Below are 18256 nucleotides of genomic sequence, written 5' to 3' on the forward strand. Positions count from 1 at the left end.
GACCGTGGTTCGCCCCTTTCAGAGGCGCATGAGCGAGTTTCGGATCGCTGCGTTACGGCCCAGGTAGCCGATCGTACTCTCTCTGTGTTTGCAAACCTCCGTACTGTTAAGATGTGTTTGTGTAGCAATCAATATAGGTTAGGCTGTAGCTCCTACGGATTTTTATTGCCCTTTAACCATATCTTCCTTTAATAGGTTATAGGCCCAGGACACGCGTAACCGCGAAAGTATGTGTTAAAATGATGATGATGAATTCGGGAAACGCGTCATTGGAGCAGCCGGTACACATCAAGAGCGACTTATGGAACTACGTCTGCGGAAAGTGCAAGAAACCCGAAACGGAGATGGAAAGCTTGAATATGTGGGTCACAAATGGTCTTAAAACAAGATCGGACATCATCCTGTCGATTAGCCCCACCGAGCTGAAGCAAGTGAAGCACTGCGGGACAACGCGAGAAATGTGGATCCGACTGGAGGAAATTTACCAATCGAAAGGTAAGGAAGGCGACATTGCTGAAAGGCTTGATACTGCACAAAATGGCTGAAGGCGACGACGTGAGTGAACACCTGGCGAATTTCTTCGACTCGGTCGACAAATTAGGCGACATGGACGTGAACATCAATCCTTATCTTTTGACGATCCTTTTGTTGTATAGCCTGCCAGCCAGTTTTGAACTTTTTCAATGTGCCATTGAGTCACGTCACGAATTGCCTGCGCAGAAAAATCTTCCGGCGCTATTGTGGCCAACAAAGATGGCGGACGGTGCGATTACGAAGGAAGCAGCCAAGGGTCGAAGGGAGAAACACGCCACTGGGAGTTAAAACTCGAAAATCCGTTGCTTTAAGTGCCGGCAACTGGGCCACAAGGCGGCCGAGTGTCAACGTAAGCAGGGAAGCGGACTCGACGGACGCGCCAACAACGTGTGTCTACAGGCTTCGTCGCAAGTGCCAACGCATCGAAGTCGCGACTGGTGTTTGGACAGCGGAGCTACCAGGCATATGTGCAACAACATCGAACTTTTCCGCGAATTCAGTGATTGGAATCGCGGTACGTTAAGCATCGCGAACGACGCAACTACTGGGACCATGGGCGAGGGTACAGCACTTTTGCGACGGACGCGACCGGTGAGAGAACTGCAGTTTTGCTAAGCAAGTCCCTACACGTGCGCCACTTGCATACGAACCTCATGTCCGTCAGCAAGATGACCGATCGCGGGTTCGAAGTGCGTTTTCGAAAAAGACAAGCAGCGAATCTGGACAAGAAAGGAGGGCTATGCGTGAAGAGGATCGGCAATTTGTGCGCTAATCAACGAGCGACGCGAGTGTGGCATTGTCGAGTGCGCGAAACAACCGCGTCACTCTCGAGCTACTACCCTGCACTCACGCATGGGGCACGTGAACACGAAAGACATTTCCGACACCGCCCGAAACAACCGCGTGGACATCGTGAAATTCATGAACCCAACAAAAAGTTTCATTTGTGATGTATGCTTACAGGGGAAAAATGACCAGAAGGGTTCTGGTCATCTTCCCAAAGAACTCAAACCGGGAATCGGACCTCTTGGACCTGGTGCACACGGACGTGCGGGGACACATGAGAACGGAATCCCTCGGGAGGGCCAGGTACTTCGTCGAGATCATCGCCGAGCACTCCAAATGGTGCGAGGTCAGATTCCTAAGATGCAAGTCAGAGGTGTTCAAGGCGACGGCCTCGTGAAAAACCAAAAGGGGAGAACCGTGAAGTGCATTCAGTCCGACAATGGTCGTGAGTACACGAGACGTGAGTTCGAGGATACCTGAAGAAGGCATCACCAGGCGCCTGACGGTGGCATATAAACCAGAGAAAATCGGCACGGCAGAGAGGAAGAACCGCACCCTCCTGGATACTGTCCAATGTCTTCTGGCGAAGTCGGGGTTGCCGGACACGTTCTGGGCCGAGGCGGTGAACACCGCAAACTACCTGCGGAATCGATTGCCCACGGCGAGTTTGGCCGGCTGAACGCCGTACGAAGCGTGGACGGGGAAGGTACCGAGCGTCTCCCACCTAAGAGTGTTCGGCAGCAGGGTGTTCTACCTGGAGAGAGGGCTTGGACGCGAACGACGCCGACGGACCTGGAAGAGACCAAGTGGACGACGACGGCAGTCATCACGTCAGGGCCCCAGGTCGACCCAGGTTTGTTAGGACAGGGCAGCGGGGCAGGCCGAGAAAAGAGTTCCTGACCGTACCAGCTCAGGAAACGACGGACGTCGATGATGTCGGACATACTTTCCTGTTCGAGATTCCCATGAAGACGGGGATGAAGAGCGCGGATGGATTACGTGGCGACGGAGAAACGGGTCGCCAACTTTTTGACGAAGGGGCTACCCAAGCACTCGTGGTGTGTGGAGTCCTCAGGGATCATCGTCATCGAGTAGGGGCGCGAGTGAGCGTCCCAAGAAGAACGCGACCCAGGTCCCGATGGCAAGTGTTAAAGAAGACGGTAGTTCGCACCCTTCCAGGGGCGCATGTGCTGGACCAGGTAGCGGATCGTACTTTCTCTCTGCTTGCGACCTCCGTACTGTTAAAACATCTTATGTTTGTATATCAATCAATATATGTTAGGGTGTAGCTCCTGCGGTTTTTTATTGCCCTTTTACCATACCGTCCTTTAATATGTCTTCATACGAAAGATTTCCCATTATCAAGCCTTTCAGCAATGTCGCCTTTCGATTGGTAAATTTCCTCCAGTCGCATCCACATGTCCACAAAAATTTTGCCACATGTTTGGAGCACATTGAGAGTTTCCAGGCATAAATTTTTCACCCTATCCTTGGATGAAGTTTCATCGAGGTACACGAATGTTAAATGCTCACAAGAATTGAAATTGAAGGAATTTTCTCAAAAAAGTAATTTTTGCTGCAACATGTTTTTTTTTTGTTCACATAAAATTTTGTGACCGTTTACCTTCCTATGTTTGTACTCCATCGAGTTGAACATTTTGTACATTTTGCTCACCCCCTTTTAATTTCAAAATGTTTTCGCGAATCAGCCAAAAATATTCATTTTTTTAGTTATATTGTCAAAGTAGTCATTGCAGGTATGCAGATATTTTCTAAATACATACAGCTGGTTTAAAAAAAAAAGGGACAAGATGAGCAAATCAGGTTATCATAGATCAATAAAAAGCAATGGGAATATGACGTTCATGTCACTGTCATTTGTCCCGTTTTTTTTGAAACCAGCTGTAATTTGAAAAAGTGTCAGTGGGTTTTCACTTGCAAGAAGATGAAGTTTTAAAATTTTCGTCTATAGTGACGACAATTTTCTTTGCAAATGAGCGACTGACCTACAATAATTTTGTAATTAACAAATATTTAAAAACTTTAAAAGTCACAGAAAATATGTTTACTATTCTCATCATTCACTCTTCACGCTTGAGTTAGGGACTATCTTTTTTTGCAGATACCACTTCTTTATTGAAATTTTTTGTTGTAACAAAATAATTATCGGCATTTTACATTTTAATGACAGAAGTCAGAAGTGTTGCAACTTGATAATAGGATTTCTAAATAACACTAAACGTGGCAAACCAGCCTCAAATGAATGTCTCGCACTGATAGACAAATCGTTTTGTCAGTAAATCAGTTTATCCAAAGTGAAGAAAAAAATTCATGGCTCACTTTTGTCTAAAAACATCCTGAACGGTTTATAATTATGTTTAGTTGTTTGATAGTACTTAGGATTCGATTGTTGTTTTTGTATTTTTATATCAGTAGAAAAAAATGTATTGCTAATTTCTGAGAGTAGTTTTTTATTCTGCATCAGAAAATATATCAAAAAAATCTCAGTGTCCCATTGAAGAAAAGTAGGAAGCCTTTTCTGTGAAAGTAATAAAAAAAGAATCAATTCGGTATTTTTAAAAAAGCCTATATCCACACTACATTTCTAAAATAATGTTTTTCGAATAACAAAGTTATTCGACCGTTCCAGGACTTTGTAGTGGCCGTGTATCATATTCGTATCGTCTAAAAAATTACTTACTGTAAAATATGTTTTAAGGTACAGTACTTCTTGTACTTTAGTAATATGTTGTATTTTAGGGTTGCTTACCTTTTGCTTACATTTTCAAAATACAACGTTGTGGATCTATCCACGTTTACGATTATACTACGGCAGACAGAAACCGGAGACCCATTTTGTTATATTCTAGAGGTCATGACACATCGAGAAAATATGAAAGTAACCGGTCGCCCGACGGACTCGATTACAATACTTCCTTAGCTCACGCTTGGGAAATAAAAAGAGATAACATAAAAGAAAATCACCAAAAAAACGTAAATTAGACATTCGTCAAGTTTACAATAGTTGGGAGAAAATTTTGATAATATTAAAGAAAACGGCTGTCGTTACATAACAAAACTGAAATTTGACGTTATCTGGAAAGATATTGCCAAATACGTAAATAATAACTTAAAAAGAAAGAATGTTTGAACGCAAATGGTAAGGAGGCTGTGTAAATAAATAAGTGAAAAACAGTTGGGGCAGTAAACATGCTCAGTTGTGTTAATGTTGCTAATTCGTTTATGGTAATGATTTGAGGAAACAGATCCATTTTAAACTGGACGCTTTGCAACGCAACGTTGTTTTGTTTGCGCCGTTCAAAGGTAGTAAACGGTGGAAACTTTAATCCTTAAAGTTGAGTAAAGCTCCGGAAGAATAGCACATTATTTTTCATGAAGCTTTCTGACCCAGTAACGTCTCCGAGTCGTCCCCCGTGGTTTCTCTAATCGTTCTAAATTTTTGTTGAAGCTTTCGTGGCAACTTATCGGTCGATTGCGTGGGTGTACTCTAAACGCTCCAATTTGCAAAGATCACAATAAAAGCGCCCCCATTAATTCTCTCCACACATCATTTATACAAGTTTCGGGAGCGGGATGATATTTCAAAAGCCTTTAACGCAGGCACCCTTCCGGTCTAATAACTTCCAACCTGAAACTAATACATTACCCAGTCAAGATTTAGACATCCAGTTCATTTATGAAACATGCTAGCGACACGTGTCGGACATCTTATCTGCTGAAAAAAATCAAATGTGGACGGCGATATCCGCGTCCCACGCGCTTTTTTGTTTCGAATTTGTTTCTCGAAATGTCACCGGAATGTGACGGCAATTTAATAAACGACATCTGGCGCACTACGTGCACATTTTCAAGCTTTTTTTACGAGGTACCATATCGGAATAAATGGTTGAAGCATGCCAAATTGAGTCGTCGGCTTTCATGCTCTTTCAGGAGTGCGGATTTTTGCACGAACGTGCTACAGAAACGGTTTTAATAGGCCGACTTGTCTGTAATAGTTGTTGTGACGGAAAAATTCCGCAAATATTTGAAATAATGATGTGTTGAAAAGGCGGCTTTCGGTTTCTGCACCTCACGCAAAAGAGGAAGTGTTTATATTTCTACAAAACGCAGGCTGAAATTCTGCTGTCGGTCGATCTTCTTTTAGAAAACATTCCTGTATGATTAATTTCCGTTGGTTCTTGGCTTATATCTTTAGATTTGTAGTTAAAGTGATAATTAAAAGCCGTGGACAAAATTTACCTTATTCTGATTTTTTCAAATGACCATTGTTGATTTGTGATTTTTATTGTATAAAAAAACTTTTAAAACATTTTTTAAAAAGTTTGTTACGCGCATAGAATAAATCATATCCAGTTTAGCTGTCAATGTACTTTTATAAGAGAATGTCACCCTGTCATAAAGTGTCCATAATCTGCAAAAGATATACTTAAATATGTTACGTGTTTCCAGGTTTTAATTGTCTTTTCTTGTTCAAATGCAATATTTACAACGTACTGTTTCAATGACGCACGTCATAAATAATTATTATGGGAGTAAATAGTGGTTTAAATCTCGAAAAGGAGTAAATCGTATTCGAAACGTTGTCAATAACTAGTTTACCTCCTGTATACCGATACACCGTTGGGTTTCTTACACAAGTTATATGTCCATGAGCGTGTGTGAAAGTCAGGAAATCAAGTAAATTAAACAATGAAGTATTGAAGTTTATAAAACAAAAATTAACAATTTTAATGGAAAAAAATTACCCCCAAAAATTTTTAACTTAACGAGTCTATTATGAAAATATTGAAGAAACTAATCAAGTACATCACAACTAGTATAAGACATACATTATATAATATCAACAAAGCCAAATCCAGTTGTAAATTAAGTTTACAATATTGTTCTGAAATATGTCATGAGGTGCTTATGCAATACACAATAATCATACCTTCTTTGAAAAATTATAAAATTATATTTTGCGATGTTTGCTTAGTGATAACCTTTATAAAGAAAACCAGTGGTATAAATAAAACCCCCGCAGCCCTTGTTGCAAGGGGTTGTGAAGATTGCAGAAGCACATACAATGTCAAATATATTTAAAGCAGATAACCGAAGCGAAAAATGGGCTCTCAGCAATAATAACAAGCTGTAACTTTAAGTATTTGTTTATACAATAGAAGAATGACTCGTAGAACTCGTGCGTATTCTCACCTTTTCGAGAAAACGGGGTGATTTGTTTTTAATTTGATCAATAAAAAAAAATGTTACCACGTCATAAACATAAATAAGGGAAAAAAACAAACGACCAAGTTTGACATCGTACTGCCGGCCCGTATACTAACGCCTTAACTGCATGGTCACGGACGGTCATATCCTGAGTTAGTGCTAAAATGTTATACTGTGTTAACTTTTGTGAACATTTGGCCGTTTGGGAAAAAACTCAAACCAGATTCGTATATCACAAATAGATATAGGAGTATATTATTGTATAGCATTTAAATAATTTTAAAATAGAATTCTTTGGAATGACATCATCAAATTATTGGTGGGGATGACTAAACAAATTTTGGTTAGTGTTTTACCTTCTAAAGACGGTATTCCTAATATACGTACAAAATCTGACAGCAATCGGTCCAGTAGTTTCGGAGATTCCGTGTCTAATAAAAATCGACACAGACGCTAGATAGACAGACAGGCAGACAGACGGAAACGGGAGACTACTTTTTTCGTACGTTAATGAAATGTCGAGAACATAAAAGTGACCAGTCGTTCGATGGACTCGATTACTATACTTCCTGAACCTAAGCTAGCTTAAGCTCAGTAGGTAAAAAAGAATTTACTGAAAAATTGTATTAGGTAAACTGATGTAAATTTCGTGTTATTGAATCAACGAAACATATTACCATAAAACACAAAACTTATCATCAATAATAATTATTGTGAAAATGTAATTGGAAAATTAGACCACACAAATTGAATTTAATGTACTAATTTTAACATTCACCAAGTTATTTACAAACAACTTGACTCATCTCTGAAATAAACAGTACTATTAACTACATATACCGGAACGTGATTTTCAATAAAAAGTTATTAAAAAAAAAACATTTCAAAAAATAAATATGTGAGATAAATGCATACAGTGATAAGGAAATAGCAATTATTATTCGAAAGAAAAACACAATTTTGCCATGTGTCAACTGCTTATGTGTAATAAAGGGTACACAAATTTTACAATCGCTGCGACGCAGCTAAATTCAAGAGAACTTCTATCATCATTGTGCAGGGTCGCTAGAATGTATGAAAACGGTTAAATATCTTAAATTTTATCAAAAATGTTTGCAGATTCTGCTCAAGTCGTCTCAAATCATCAACAACTTCCTCAGATGCTGAAAGTCTTCCACGAGATTTCTCTTTGTTGACACTGTCAGTTCGAACAAATCTGTTGATTACATCTTCAATGTGACTCTTTAACGATGTTTAGTAAATTATTAAATCACGGTATTTGGCCAGACATTCTGGCTTACAAGTGGTTACTCTTCGTTTTCGAAGTCCCATTGCGATAAAAAGACATAACAATGAAAATGTCTTGTTTAATAGAATAAACCAGTTGAGAAAGAAAGAAAGAGCTTGGATCAACGAGAATTACTGTAATTGGTGAGCTTTTTACCATCTACAGGATATTCCTAATGTTAATGTACCTACAAAATTTAACAACAATCGGCAGTATTTTCGGAGATTATCTGTCTAATTAAAATCTGGACAGACAGACAGACCGACGGATAGACAGACGAAAATGGGAGACCACTTTTTGCGTACTTTAAGGTCATTACACATCAAGAAAATATCCTTAGCTTAAGCTCTGGAAGTAAAAATCAAGTTGGCCTTCCATATCGAAAATAAATGAAGCAAAACATTTTTTTTTCACGAATAATTATAGCGCAATTTCTTTCTTGTGCCCCTATACCTAATTTCAACTGATTTGTACAATTGGTTTTCAAGAGATTTAACCGTTTCCATACATTCTAGCGACCCTGTATATATACGAAAACACCGACTGGTATTCTGTTCAGACTGAAGACTATTTAACAGATGAATAAAATATTTCAGAAACCACCTTTAGACAGACTCCACAGAGTTGATGCAGGTTTTATAAACTGAGTACCAAACAAGTAACCTGCAATTTTTTCTTAACTATAAGTAAAATATATTGACATCAGATAGTCAATATGTCTAAAGTAATTATATTATCAATATTATGAGACCACAGATGCGTGATAATAAGTTGACTAGAACGTTGATACTCTTGAAAATGATGGCAAACAACGTTAATCTTCAGCAAACGGAAGTTTACGACAATGTGAAAGTAATATCATTAGTCAAATACAGGAATAACAGAGAACAACGTTGAATCCTTGAGATACCTCTGGTAAATTTATACCTCACGCTTGATACCCGTTTATCGGGGTAAAATCGTGCAACTGAGACAAGTTCAGTCCGACAGTCCAAATTTGAATTAGAATACAGTGATTCCAGAAACCAAATGTTTTTGTAAAGTCGGTATACGTTACGTCGTTCTAAATATTATTTTCTAAACGTTCGGGCAGATACTGCCTTATGCAGACTCGATTTGTTGCTATGTATGATGTACTTTGCGAAAAACTATGTTACGATTTATCAATTCGACGTTTAACAAATTCGTTGCATAAAATAATTTCAAATATTTTATGAAATAAGGCAACGTTAAAGCACGACTGTACTTATTAAGCAAACTGCTATTTCCACGGACAAATTCTTGATTGTATCTAAGGTTGAAAAAATTCCGAGTATTTTTAAGATCAGATTAAAAATAAAAACCTTATTAAGAACAATACGAGAATGAAGTTATTTATATATTTAGATCTCAATTTACTTGGCTGTATATAAATAAATTAACAGCAAATTTGGTTTGCTGTTGTTTATTTGTAAGAATAACAGTTAAACAAGGATTAGTTAATTTATTTATTTTTAAATAACTATTACAATAATAAACCTAACTCAAAACAACAATTCAGAAAAATTGTAAAATCAATATCAAGTTTCAAATAACAATATTAAAATAAATAAATAACTCGTTTTTGATAACATCATGCCTTGTAATTACGCGCAATACATTAAAATACTACCTAGAACTAGAAACAATAGGTACAGTGAAACGTACAAAACAGTGTGAACAAGGTTTGTAAGCAGAAACTCAAATTTAAGCGATGGTATATTCCTAATGTCAACTAAGCCTTTTAAGTAAAATATCATGAAAATAGGTATTTTAAAAAATATAAATACATAATTCACTGTAAAGTTTACCATCATGAAAAATTACAATGAAAGCAAACATTTTTCGTTGTAGTTAATTTTTATTTAGATTTTATAGAAATATTTACCATACTGGGCATGTTAACCGATCGTTTCAAAAAATCTGAAATTAATTTTTTTACGCTGTACAGTTAGATTTCAGGTGCTAGGTATGGTAGTATACAAGTATGTACACGTACGACTTTACCTCCACTTATACGGTATCGTAATTGTGGGAGTTGTTACAGACCCATAATTTACCCAAGTCCCCATTATTTTTGATCGGTTATGCTGTTTCTTACTTTACGATACCTTTGTCGGCATATTTCACAGTGAAAAACGCCGTAATTTTCTCATTATGTGTTAATAGAATCAATTACCTCTAAATAACTCAAATAACATAAATACGCATTAAAGAAGAATTGCAGCTTTCGACGTAACTGGAATATTTCACTTTACACAGCACCATATATCAGCTCGCAGCTTTCATTTGCAAAGTAGTCAGACAAATCCAAAAGAAAGACAATCCTCCGGCGAGACTAGACTATTTTTATGTTATCACCGGTTGAATCAATATAATCAACTCCCAGATAGTACTCGAAAATTACTCGCGCTTCTGAATGTGCACACCCACTCTTCACTACTTTTCTTTGGCAATTTTGATTGACTCGTTCGACGAGGTCATGACCTGTCCAGTACCTACCTAAACATAAAACTGTTTGGGTGGCGCTAGTCCGGGTATTATGATTAAGTGGCATTCGAGCTTCCAGGCATATCATAAAATATACGTGAAAGCACAAACGTTCAGTTCCTTGATTTAAATCCAATAAAAAGTGTTCACCGAAAAAAATCTCGCCGATTTTCTTTCTCTACAGAATGGAGCTCTTTATTTATTGGATGTTAAATCAAAGCGTTTCTTGTTTTGACAGTTACACTTGTCATTGTCGTGATAGGGGAACTGATATTGACAAGGCTCATGAATGATTTCTTAAAGTCGAAAGTTCACTCGGAATACGTTTATTCTTTACCAGTCACGCAGCTGTATTTTATTTTCTTAACGTTTTTTACCTACATTGATACCATACTTGCCACAATTATAAACTGAAACGTTGTTTATTTCGTATGTTGTTGGAAAACTCATCCAAGTAATTCAATTCAAAAAGTTAGCCAATAATCCTCAAACTAAAAGTTGAAATGAACTAATAAAGTAAGAGATGACAGGCAATAATCATATCTTCGGGATGGCAGTTCACGTTACAGCCCAATAAAATTTGATTAACGCCGTTATCGAACGGTTTTGGCGGCATATTTTAAATAAACTTCAAAGTGGTTGCTATAAATCAAAATACAGGTCATACATTTAGCGTTGAATACAGCAGTTAACATAATGGGAAAAAGAAGCTTACACAAATGTGTGAAAAGTTAAAAATCTTCCAAGCATTATTATAGACTAATACATCAGAAAATATATCATTCTAATTGTTTCGTATATGGTACCGGTAATAAAGATTACTTTTAGTCAAAATCAGTCGGCAACATACAACTTTTCTGACCCCTGAAAGGTTAAAAAGTCCACGGATACATTTTTCAATGAGGCGGAAAAACCTGAAAGGCGTCAGTAATTGGTCAGAAATGACCCACTTTCCGACCTGTAGCAGCGCCACTATCGATTTGAATTATAAATATAAAATTAAAGTATTTATGTATTGCAATGGCGGTCGCACAAGTCTTAGTGGGAATTGCCGCAATTTTTTCTAAAAGTAGTGGTAGTGAGCAAAGAATAGTGAGAGAGCCGTTTGCCATACGCCAGATTTCCAACAAAATCGTACGATACCAAATATTAGCCAATAAGAGGGCAGAATTCAGTACGTTACCATCGCAATACAAATTATCTGGAAATTTTGTTCTCTTATTAACCAAGCGAGTGGAAATTTTTTCAGCCAATCAAAACCAAAAGCTGCATTTTTTTATTATGTATCATAAGTATAGAATTATTATATGGAGATAGTGGTAACTGTGTTCTAACTAATTTAATAAAATGTCAATCGTGCAGCGCCTACTTATGTGTTAATATTTTACCGAAATAAACCACATGTATTATTATTATTATTATGGAAGCAGGTTTTTTATTTTTGGGTTGTTGCTTGTAATATTAAATGTTTATTGTCGTTTGTTCTCGTCTTCAGCCAGAAAAACAAAAATTATGTTTTTAAAGTAACAAATATGTAATGTGTGTTCCGTTTTAATGTGTTCTTGTAGCAAATATGTTCCTTTAAAACCATAATTTTAGTTTTTCTGCTTGAAAACGAGAACAGGGGTTCTCAAAACACATCCCTTTTCTAATAAACCAATTTTAAAAAACGGTACACCACAACTATATTTATTGTATTTGATTATTGCTTTTATTCTTATTAAGAAGTGTTTATTAACGTCTTTTATTGAAAGCGCAAACACTTTTCACATTAAGTTGGAAAAATTTCCTACAGGTGGTTCTGCGAATGATATTTTCCACATTTAATTTAATTTAGTGCATGAGACACGTAGTGCATACAACGGTACGTCAAATATATAAAATATGAATTCATAATTTAAGACGTTGTTCAAAATGTACTAGTACTATTTTAAAAGTTCTTGTTTATTCTGTGAGCTGGAATGTTTCGTATTTTTGCTTAAATGGTAGTTTTAGCAGTAGATATTTAGATATTTAATATTTCATGGGACTCGAGATATTTTTACTTGCTGAGCGTAAGCTAAGTCGAGTCCATCGGCCGACTCCCTACTTTTATGTTTTCTCGACGTTTCATGACCCCTAGATTACGGAGAAATACGTCTCACGTTTCCATCTGTCTATCTGTCTGTTTGCCGTCTGTCCGGATTTTTATTAGACAGATAATCTCTGAAAGTACTGGACCGAAAAAGAGAAAAAAATATGCTCTGGGAGAAGAAATGCAATCAAATAATTCATATATCGGTGGCTCTAGATCAACGAAAGTTTGGCAAACTATAAAAAGCTTAAAAACCAAAAACAAAGATCTGCGTTAATTTGAATCGAGGAGTGGAAAGAATATTACAAGAATTTGTTAACAGAAACAAGAACGGAATTCCTCAATCAGGTCATAGAACTGAAGGAGAATAGAGAATATGGAGTGATAAAAAAGGAAGAGCTACAGGAGTGTCTATCGCAGATGAAGAAAAGAAATTCGGCAGGACCGGGGGACATACCAGTTAAGGTAGTCAAATATGGGGGTGAAGAAATGTTGCAAAGATTGGTACATCTTTTAAACCTATGCTTAACACAACAAAAACACCGAAAGAGTGGAATAATAAATAATTCAATCATCGCTGTTCAAAAAAGGGAATAGAAACGACCCAAATTGCTATCGATGAATATGTGTAACCAGCTCATTAAGTAGATTATGGGGCAGATTAATGTAAAGAAGGCTTTAACAAGACATAGAGACATTTATCGGAGGGGATCAAAGCGGTTTTACACCAGGCCGCTCCTGTGAAATTTTGCAAACGTTTTAAGGTTATCGTGGTCATGGTAATATCGTTAATCAAAATGTATTCATTTATCTCCTCCCGAAAATTTGGGAATGTTGTTATTATTAGCATTACACTGCATCAATCCACGTTGATGTATGTGTCCTTGCAAAAATGTTGATGACATCATCAGAAAATTTTGTGAAGTAAAAAGTAATTTGAAATGTATGCGTAACACGCTTCTTTACATTTACTTTAACTTTAGATATTTACATATGTTTATTTCAACTTATGGGGGTTCTCATAAATAATTAAATTCGCAAAATCAATTTTTTTCGAAAATGCTGGATATGTTTCATTGAACTTCAGGGGTGAGGGAAGTTCTTTCCAAACAAATTTCGACCAATTTTTTATTTTACGTTAAAATCAATAAAAACGTTATCAATCGAAGACGCATTTAAGTGAAAAACGTTTTGGTGTAATAATAATATTTTGAGGACCCCTATTCAGTTAGGCCGTAAAGGTGATAAACATAATAGGTTATGACGCGACTTACATATTTTGAACGAACACAATTCATATAAATCATCAAAAATTCTGTTTTACAGTGACTCTTTTTTTTACATAAGTATGCACAGTAAGTTCTCATAATGTTATAATGTCATCTCAACTTTACACAGAAGTTTAAAATACCAAAAATTATTGTTTTTCTATAAAAAATATATCGGCTTTTTGAAGTATTGAAACGTATTTCATCTCAATCATTTCGTCCAATTATGTGCACTAGCAATAAGAGTTGTTATCTCAGTAGGTATACGGTTTTCTTATGTATATTCCAAATAAGATGAGCTTCATAAATATATACAGATGTCCAAGACGCGCGGAATTAAATTCGTAAAACAATAAATGATGAAATAATAAAAAAAAAAATATATAAAGTCATTGTTATTGGTTTTTAAATATTGCAGCCTTGTTTTGTGATAAATCTTATTTTAAAGTGAAAAAAAAAATGTCTGGTAGAAGCAAGACAAGTACATTACATAAAAAAATAAAGCATGTATTAACTGATAATAAAAGAAATTCAAACACATCTTCGACTTGCCAAACAATTATTTACTTAGGCTACATCTTACAGACAACTTTAATAGTGTTTGCTTACAATTTTAGGAAATTTATAACGTCATCAACTTGTATTTTGCAAGAATTTTATTTGTTTCAGCACTGCCTCGTACTAGGAATCCATTTGTTCACTGGGGGCGCTTTAATATTATAATTAAATTGATCAGTTCGGTTTTGACTATGGTCTGTTCCATTTTGAGTTGGCAAAAATCCGGCGGTCTTGTCAGTTCTCAAAAACCTACGGATTTCTGAAGAAGTTGATATATGAATCTGATACAATTTATCAAAAAATATTTATCATTGCGCATCTATTGGTGTTAAAATTTTTTTGTTTGTTTATTTTTAAGCCATACTACTACTATTAGTTAAATGCAGTTCAATTGAATAAAATCACTGTTAAATTTAAATTCAACTTTGACTCCTCTAACAACTCTACAAGTTTTGGTAGCATTATTTAAAAATGTTGGTTTCTTTTTCATTTAAATTTAATCTATTTATTCAACTAATAACATTTTACGTTGATGTATCTATTCACACAATTTGAAAAAATGTCATTTATGTTCTAACTCTTACAATTTTAGTCTAAAATTTCAAACTTCTTAAAATATGCCCGTAATGTCACTGTTTGAACGTTTTTTTTCTGAAGTTCATATTGATTTTTTGTCGACCTGATTGCAGACTTTGCGGGCATATTGTATATTTTAGTATTGGTGATATTATTTGTTCAGTTGTTATTTTCGTGTCTGATGATTTATATCGGAGCTGCCTATGTGTTACTTTCTATGTCGTCCGGCAAAGCGAGTATTCGCGCGGGAAGCAACTGGATTGCAACATATGAAGAACTGCTTAAAACAAAGTTTGTTTGGGAATTATTCGATTAGCCCACACAGAGACTGCACTTTGACCAATATTTTGATAAGGGGTGTTCAATTGAAAAATCACTCAAAGTAGGCGTTGGAGTTTCATTTGACATAAACGACATGCTGGTTCTTATAACATCCAATTTGGAGAAACAGCCTGTTCTGTGTTATATGTTTTAAGAACAGACATGCCGTTTCTGTCAAATGATATTTTAACGCCTACTCTGAGTGATTTTTTAACTGAACCCTCGTTATTAATTTTGTTTGTATTAAAAAAAAGAATGAATTTCCTTGTTTTTGATTTTTCTTTTGACCTTAAAGCACTTGGCCACTTTTTCCAAAAATTTGGATGTTGCTAAAAAACTCTAGAAATAAGTTTTTTCTAGGACGTCTTGTATGTGAGCACAGATATAAAAAGCTTTTAGTTTAATTTGAAAACAATCGTGAATATTCTCATAACCGTTAACTCTCGTCTAAATGTCATAAATATCAATATCATTGCTGTTGGCAACACAAGATGACTAATACATTATAACATACTGCACGTAGAAAACATGGAAAGTGTGGGTGAATGGGCCAACCAAGCAAATTTTGCCTTAACAAGCCACCGGCAACTAATTCCAAATAACTCATGCTTATGATGTAGAGCCAAAATCCGGGTCGGAATTTTGCGCAACCTCTTCGACACAAAATCAGATTACAATGATGTGTGTGGAAGTACAGTTTGTTGGTTATTATCTTACCGGTTATCTATAATTACGTGAGTTAACAAATGTCCTATAATTAAGAGAATGAAATTTCACATCTGTATTATCTTTATATGGGTTTCTTGCATTAATTTTAAATGCAAATATTAAGAGTGCGGCAATTTATCAACTGTTGGGCACTTCTGGTAAACTGGTACCGATGTAATTACGCAATTTACATTTGACATGAATCAGCTCGAGGCTGACCATATCCAAAAACTTAATTGTTCTTTCTCGATCTTACCCTCAATTTTACTTAATGTATCCATTACCATTATCCGACGCTAATTCATTGACCACAGGAATTCCAACGGTACAATAAAATTACAATGATTAAGGGTGTGTGTGTGGTAGCACTGTGTGGCCAATACATCAATAAAAATTTTGAAGTGATTTAATTCAATTAGACATCAAAGGCACGAATGATTTGGAGGCCAAATGCATGTGACCCAATCTGTGGGAAGCGATTAGGTCTTTTGTAATAAACTACGGTCTTGTCATTGTGATGTGTTGTAATTCATTGTGTTAGAATGCAAATGAACGAAGAAAATGTGGGCGAAACGTGCAGATCTATGGGTCACTCGAAATTGCATTTGGGGTCGACGAAAAGCTTACGTTTTGTGGCAGGTCGGCTTTTATTGAATTATTTTGTAGCAAGTGCAAAGTTTGTGCTGGGGAAATTGACGATAAATGTGTTGAAAGAAAATTGAAGGCAATAAGCACTGAAGTAATAAAAGTTTCAGGTCAGTAAAACGGGGTGGTAAAAAGTTAACACTCTTCTCCCTTATCGCCTATTAGACTTCGCAATGGCAAAAGCATTACTACTGCTCGTGTAGCCGTATCATAATCTGTGAAATATCAGCTCTAACTCATCATGTCAGTGTGTTAATTAAATGAAAAATTAATACATGGTCATACAGTGTACACCTGTCACAATGTAGACAAGGCGTATTCACCCCAGTTACTTTTCAACTACGAATATCATATAATGATACGTTTTATACGGCAACAAGGACTGTGAAATAGCGCCAAAAGCTGAAAAAAGACATCCAGAAATGTTACAGCGCAAAAATCTGCTGAAGGTTTGGTGTCAACATGTTTCGTTCTGTAGAAATTAAACCTTAAATGCAATTCAAATTTGTTTTGAAAAAGGCAAATTGGAATTTTACTTTGAAATATGTTCATTTATAATGTTTAAAGTTTTGAATATAAAGTAACGTCTAAGAAAACAATAATATTGTGAAAGAAGCAAAAGGTTAAAAACGAGATTGTTTGATTTAGCGTGCTTTCACCGTGTTTGCTGAATATACAGCTCTCTTTTAAAACAGCTTTTGACATAAAATCTCATTTTACTATTTTCGATTTAGAAAGTTTGAAAGAAAGAGCTGTTTTGAATAAAAGAGAATATGTTTTCTGATTTGTTTTCGAGGCTCTTTTGTACATTATAGGAAGGAATTCGAATATTTATACCTCCTTTGACATTCCAAATTTATCTTATCGACCTCCTTGTTTCTATATTTAATTTATACAACACTCAAAATACTTTTGATATTACGTTTGAGTTATTAATTATACTAAAGCAATATTGGAGCGAGATCAATAAAAATGGTCTTTTACATTTGGTGTTAGCTGTATTTTCTAATCCTCCGTTCTGTCATAAATAAACGTTGAGAAAAATAGCTTGTCAAGTGCCAACTAAAGGACGACTTTTGGTAATCATACCTCATAAATATTTATGTAAGAGCAAAATATACATTAAATATAATCCAATATACGTGTCCATGAGCTTAAAGATGGAAACTTTATGCACTCTTGAAATCAAAAACTAATAAATACACGTTAAAAACTTACCAAATTATAAAAGGCTAGTTGAATTAGTAAAACAGGAATATCTGAAACTTACCTGAAACAAAACAAAATTATAAAAATACGTAATAATACAGTATAAAAATATGGCATGTGGATTATTTCGAGAAGATTATAAAGTACGTGATCCGTTATAATGATCGTCAGGTTTTTTGCTTTGATATTGCTATCTCTTAATCTTATAAACAAAATGAAAATGTAAACTTTAAACTTCACTTTTTTTTGACTTGTAAATTCGACAGTTTTGAAATTTGAGCTAGCCACTTTATTAATAAGATGATAAGAGAAAAGGTAATATAGAAACAAATTTGTTAACATATTAGTTCAACATTAATGATATATATAATTCGAATAATTTTTAATTAAAATTTAAATACATATGCAGAAGAAAATGAATCTCACTTATTCTGAATAAGAAATAACTGATGAAAATATCTGGTTTATTAAATATTTTAAAGCCTGAAAAATATTGAAAATGAGTCGACCTTAAATCAGAATTTTCAAGTTTATACTACGTTTTTTGCCAGC

The 18256-nt window shown here is 35.5% G+C and overlaps 2 protein-coding genes across 4 annotated transcripts in view; one reads left to right on the forward strand and one right to left on the reverse strand.

Annotated features, from left to right (window-relative positions):
• The window catches only part of LOC135132103 (lutropin-choriogonadotropic hormone receptor), a 320328-nt gene that overhangs the window by 135373 nt on the left and 166699 nt on the right, over window positions 1-18256 (reverse strand). The gene's annotated exons all lie outside the window — the stretch shown is intronic.
• On the forward strand, window positions 102-2583 carry LOC135122862 (uncharacterized). The gene is made up of 2 exons (XM_064047325.1): window positions 102-137; window positions 196-2583. The coding sequence occupies exon 2, from the start codon at window positions 1387-1389 to the stop codon at window positions 1798-1800; it is 414 nt and encodes a 137-aa protein (XP_063903395.1). The 5' UTR covers window positions 102-137; window positions 196-1386; the 3' UTR covers window positions 1801-2583.

The sequence above is a fragment of the Zophobas morio genome, unplaced genomic scaffold (assembly GCF_036711695.1).
Source record: "Zophobas morio isolate AGI-343-1 ecotype UQ-CSIRO unplaced genomic scaffold, CSIRO_AGI_Zmor_V1 ptg000002l, whole genome shotgun sequence".
NCBI lineage: Eukaryota > Metazoa > Arthropoda > Insecta > Coleoptera > Tenebrionidae > Zophobas > Zophobas morio.

What these genes read in the sequence shown, in the direction of transcription:
- LOC135122862 (XM_064047325.1), top strand. Translation starts at nt 1,387, where the DNA reads ATGGGGCACGTGAACACGAAAGACATTTCCGACACCGCCCGAAACAAC.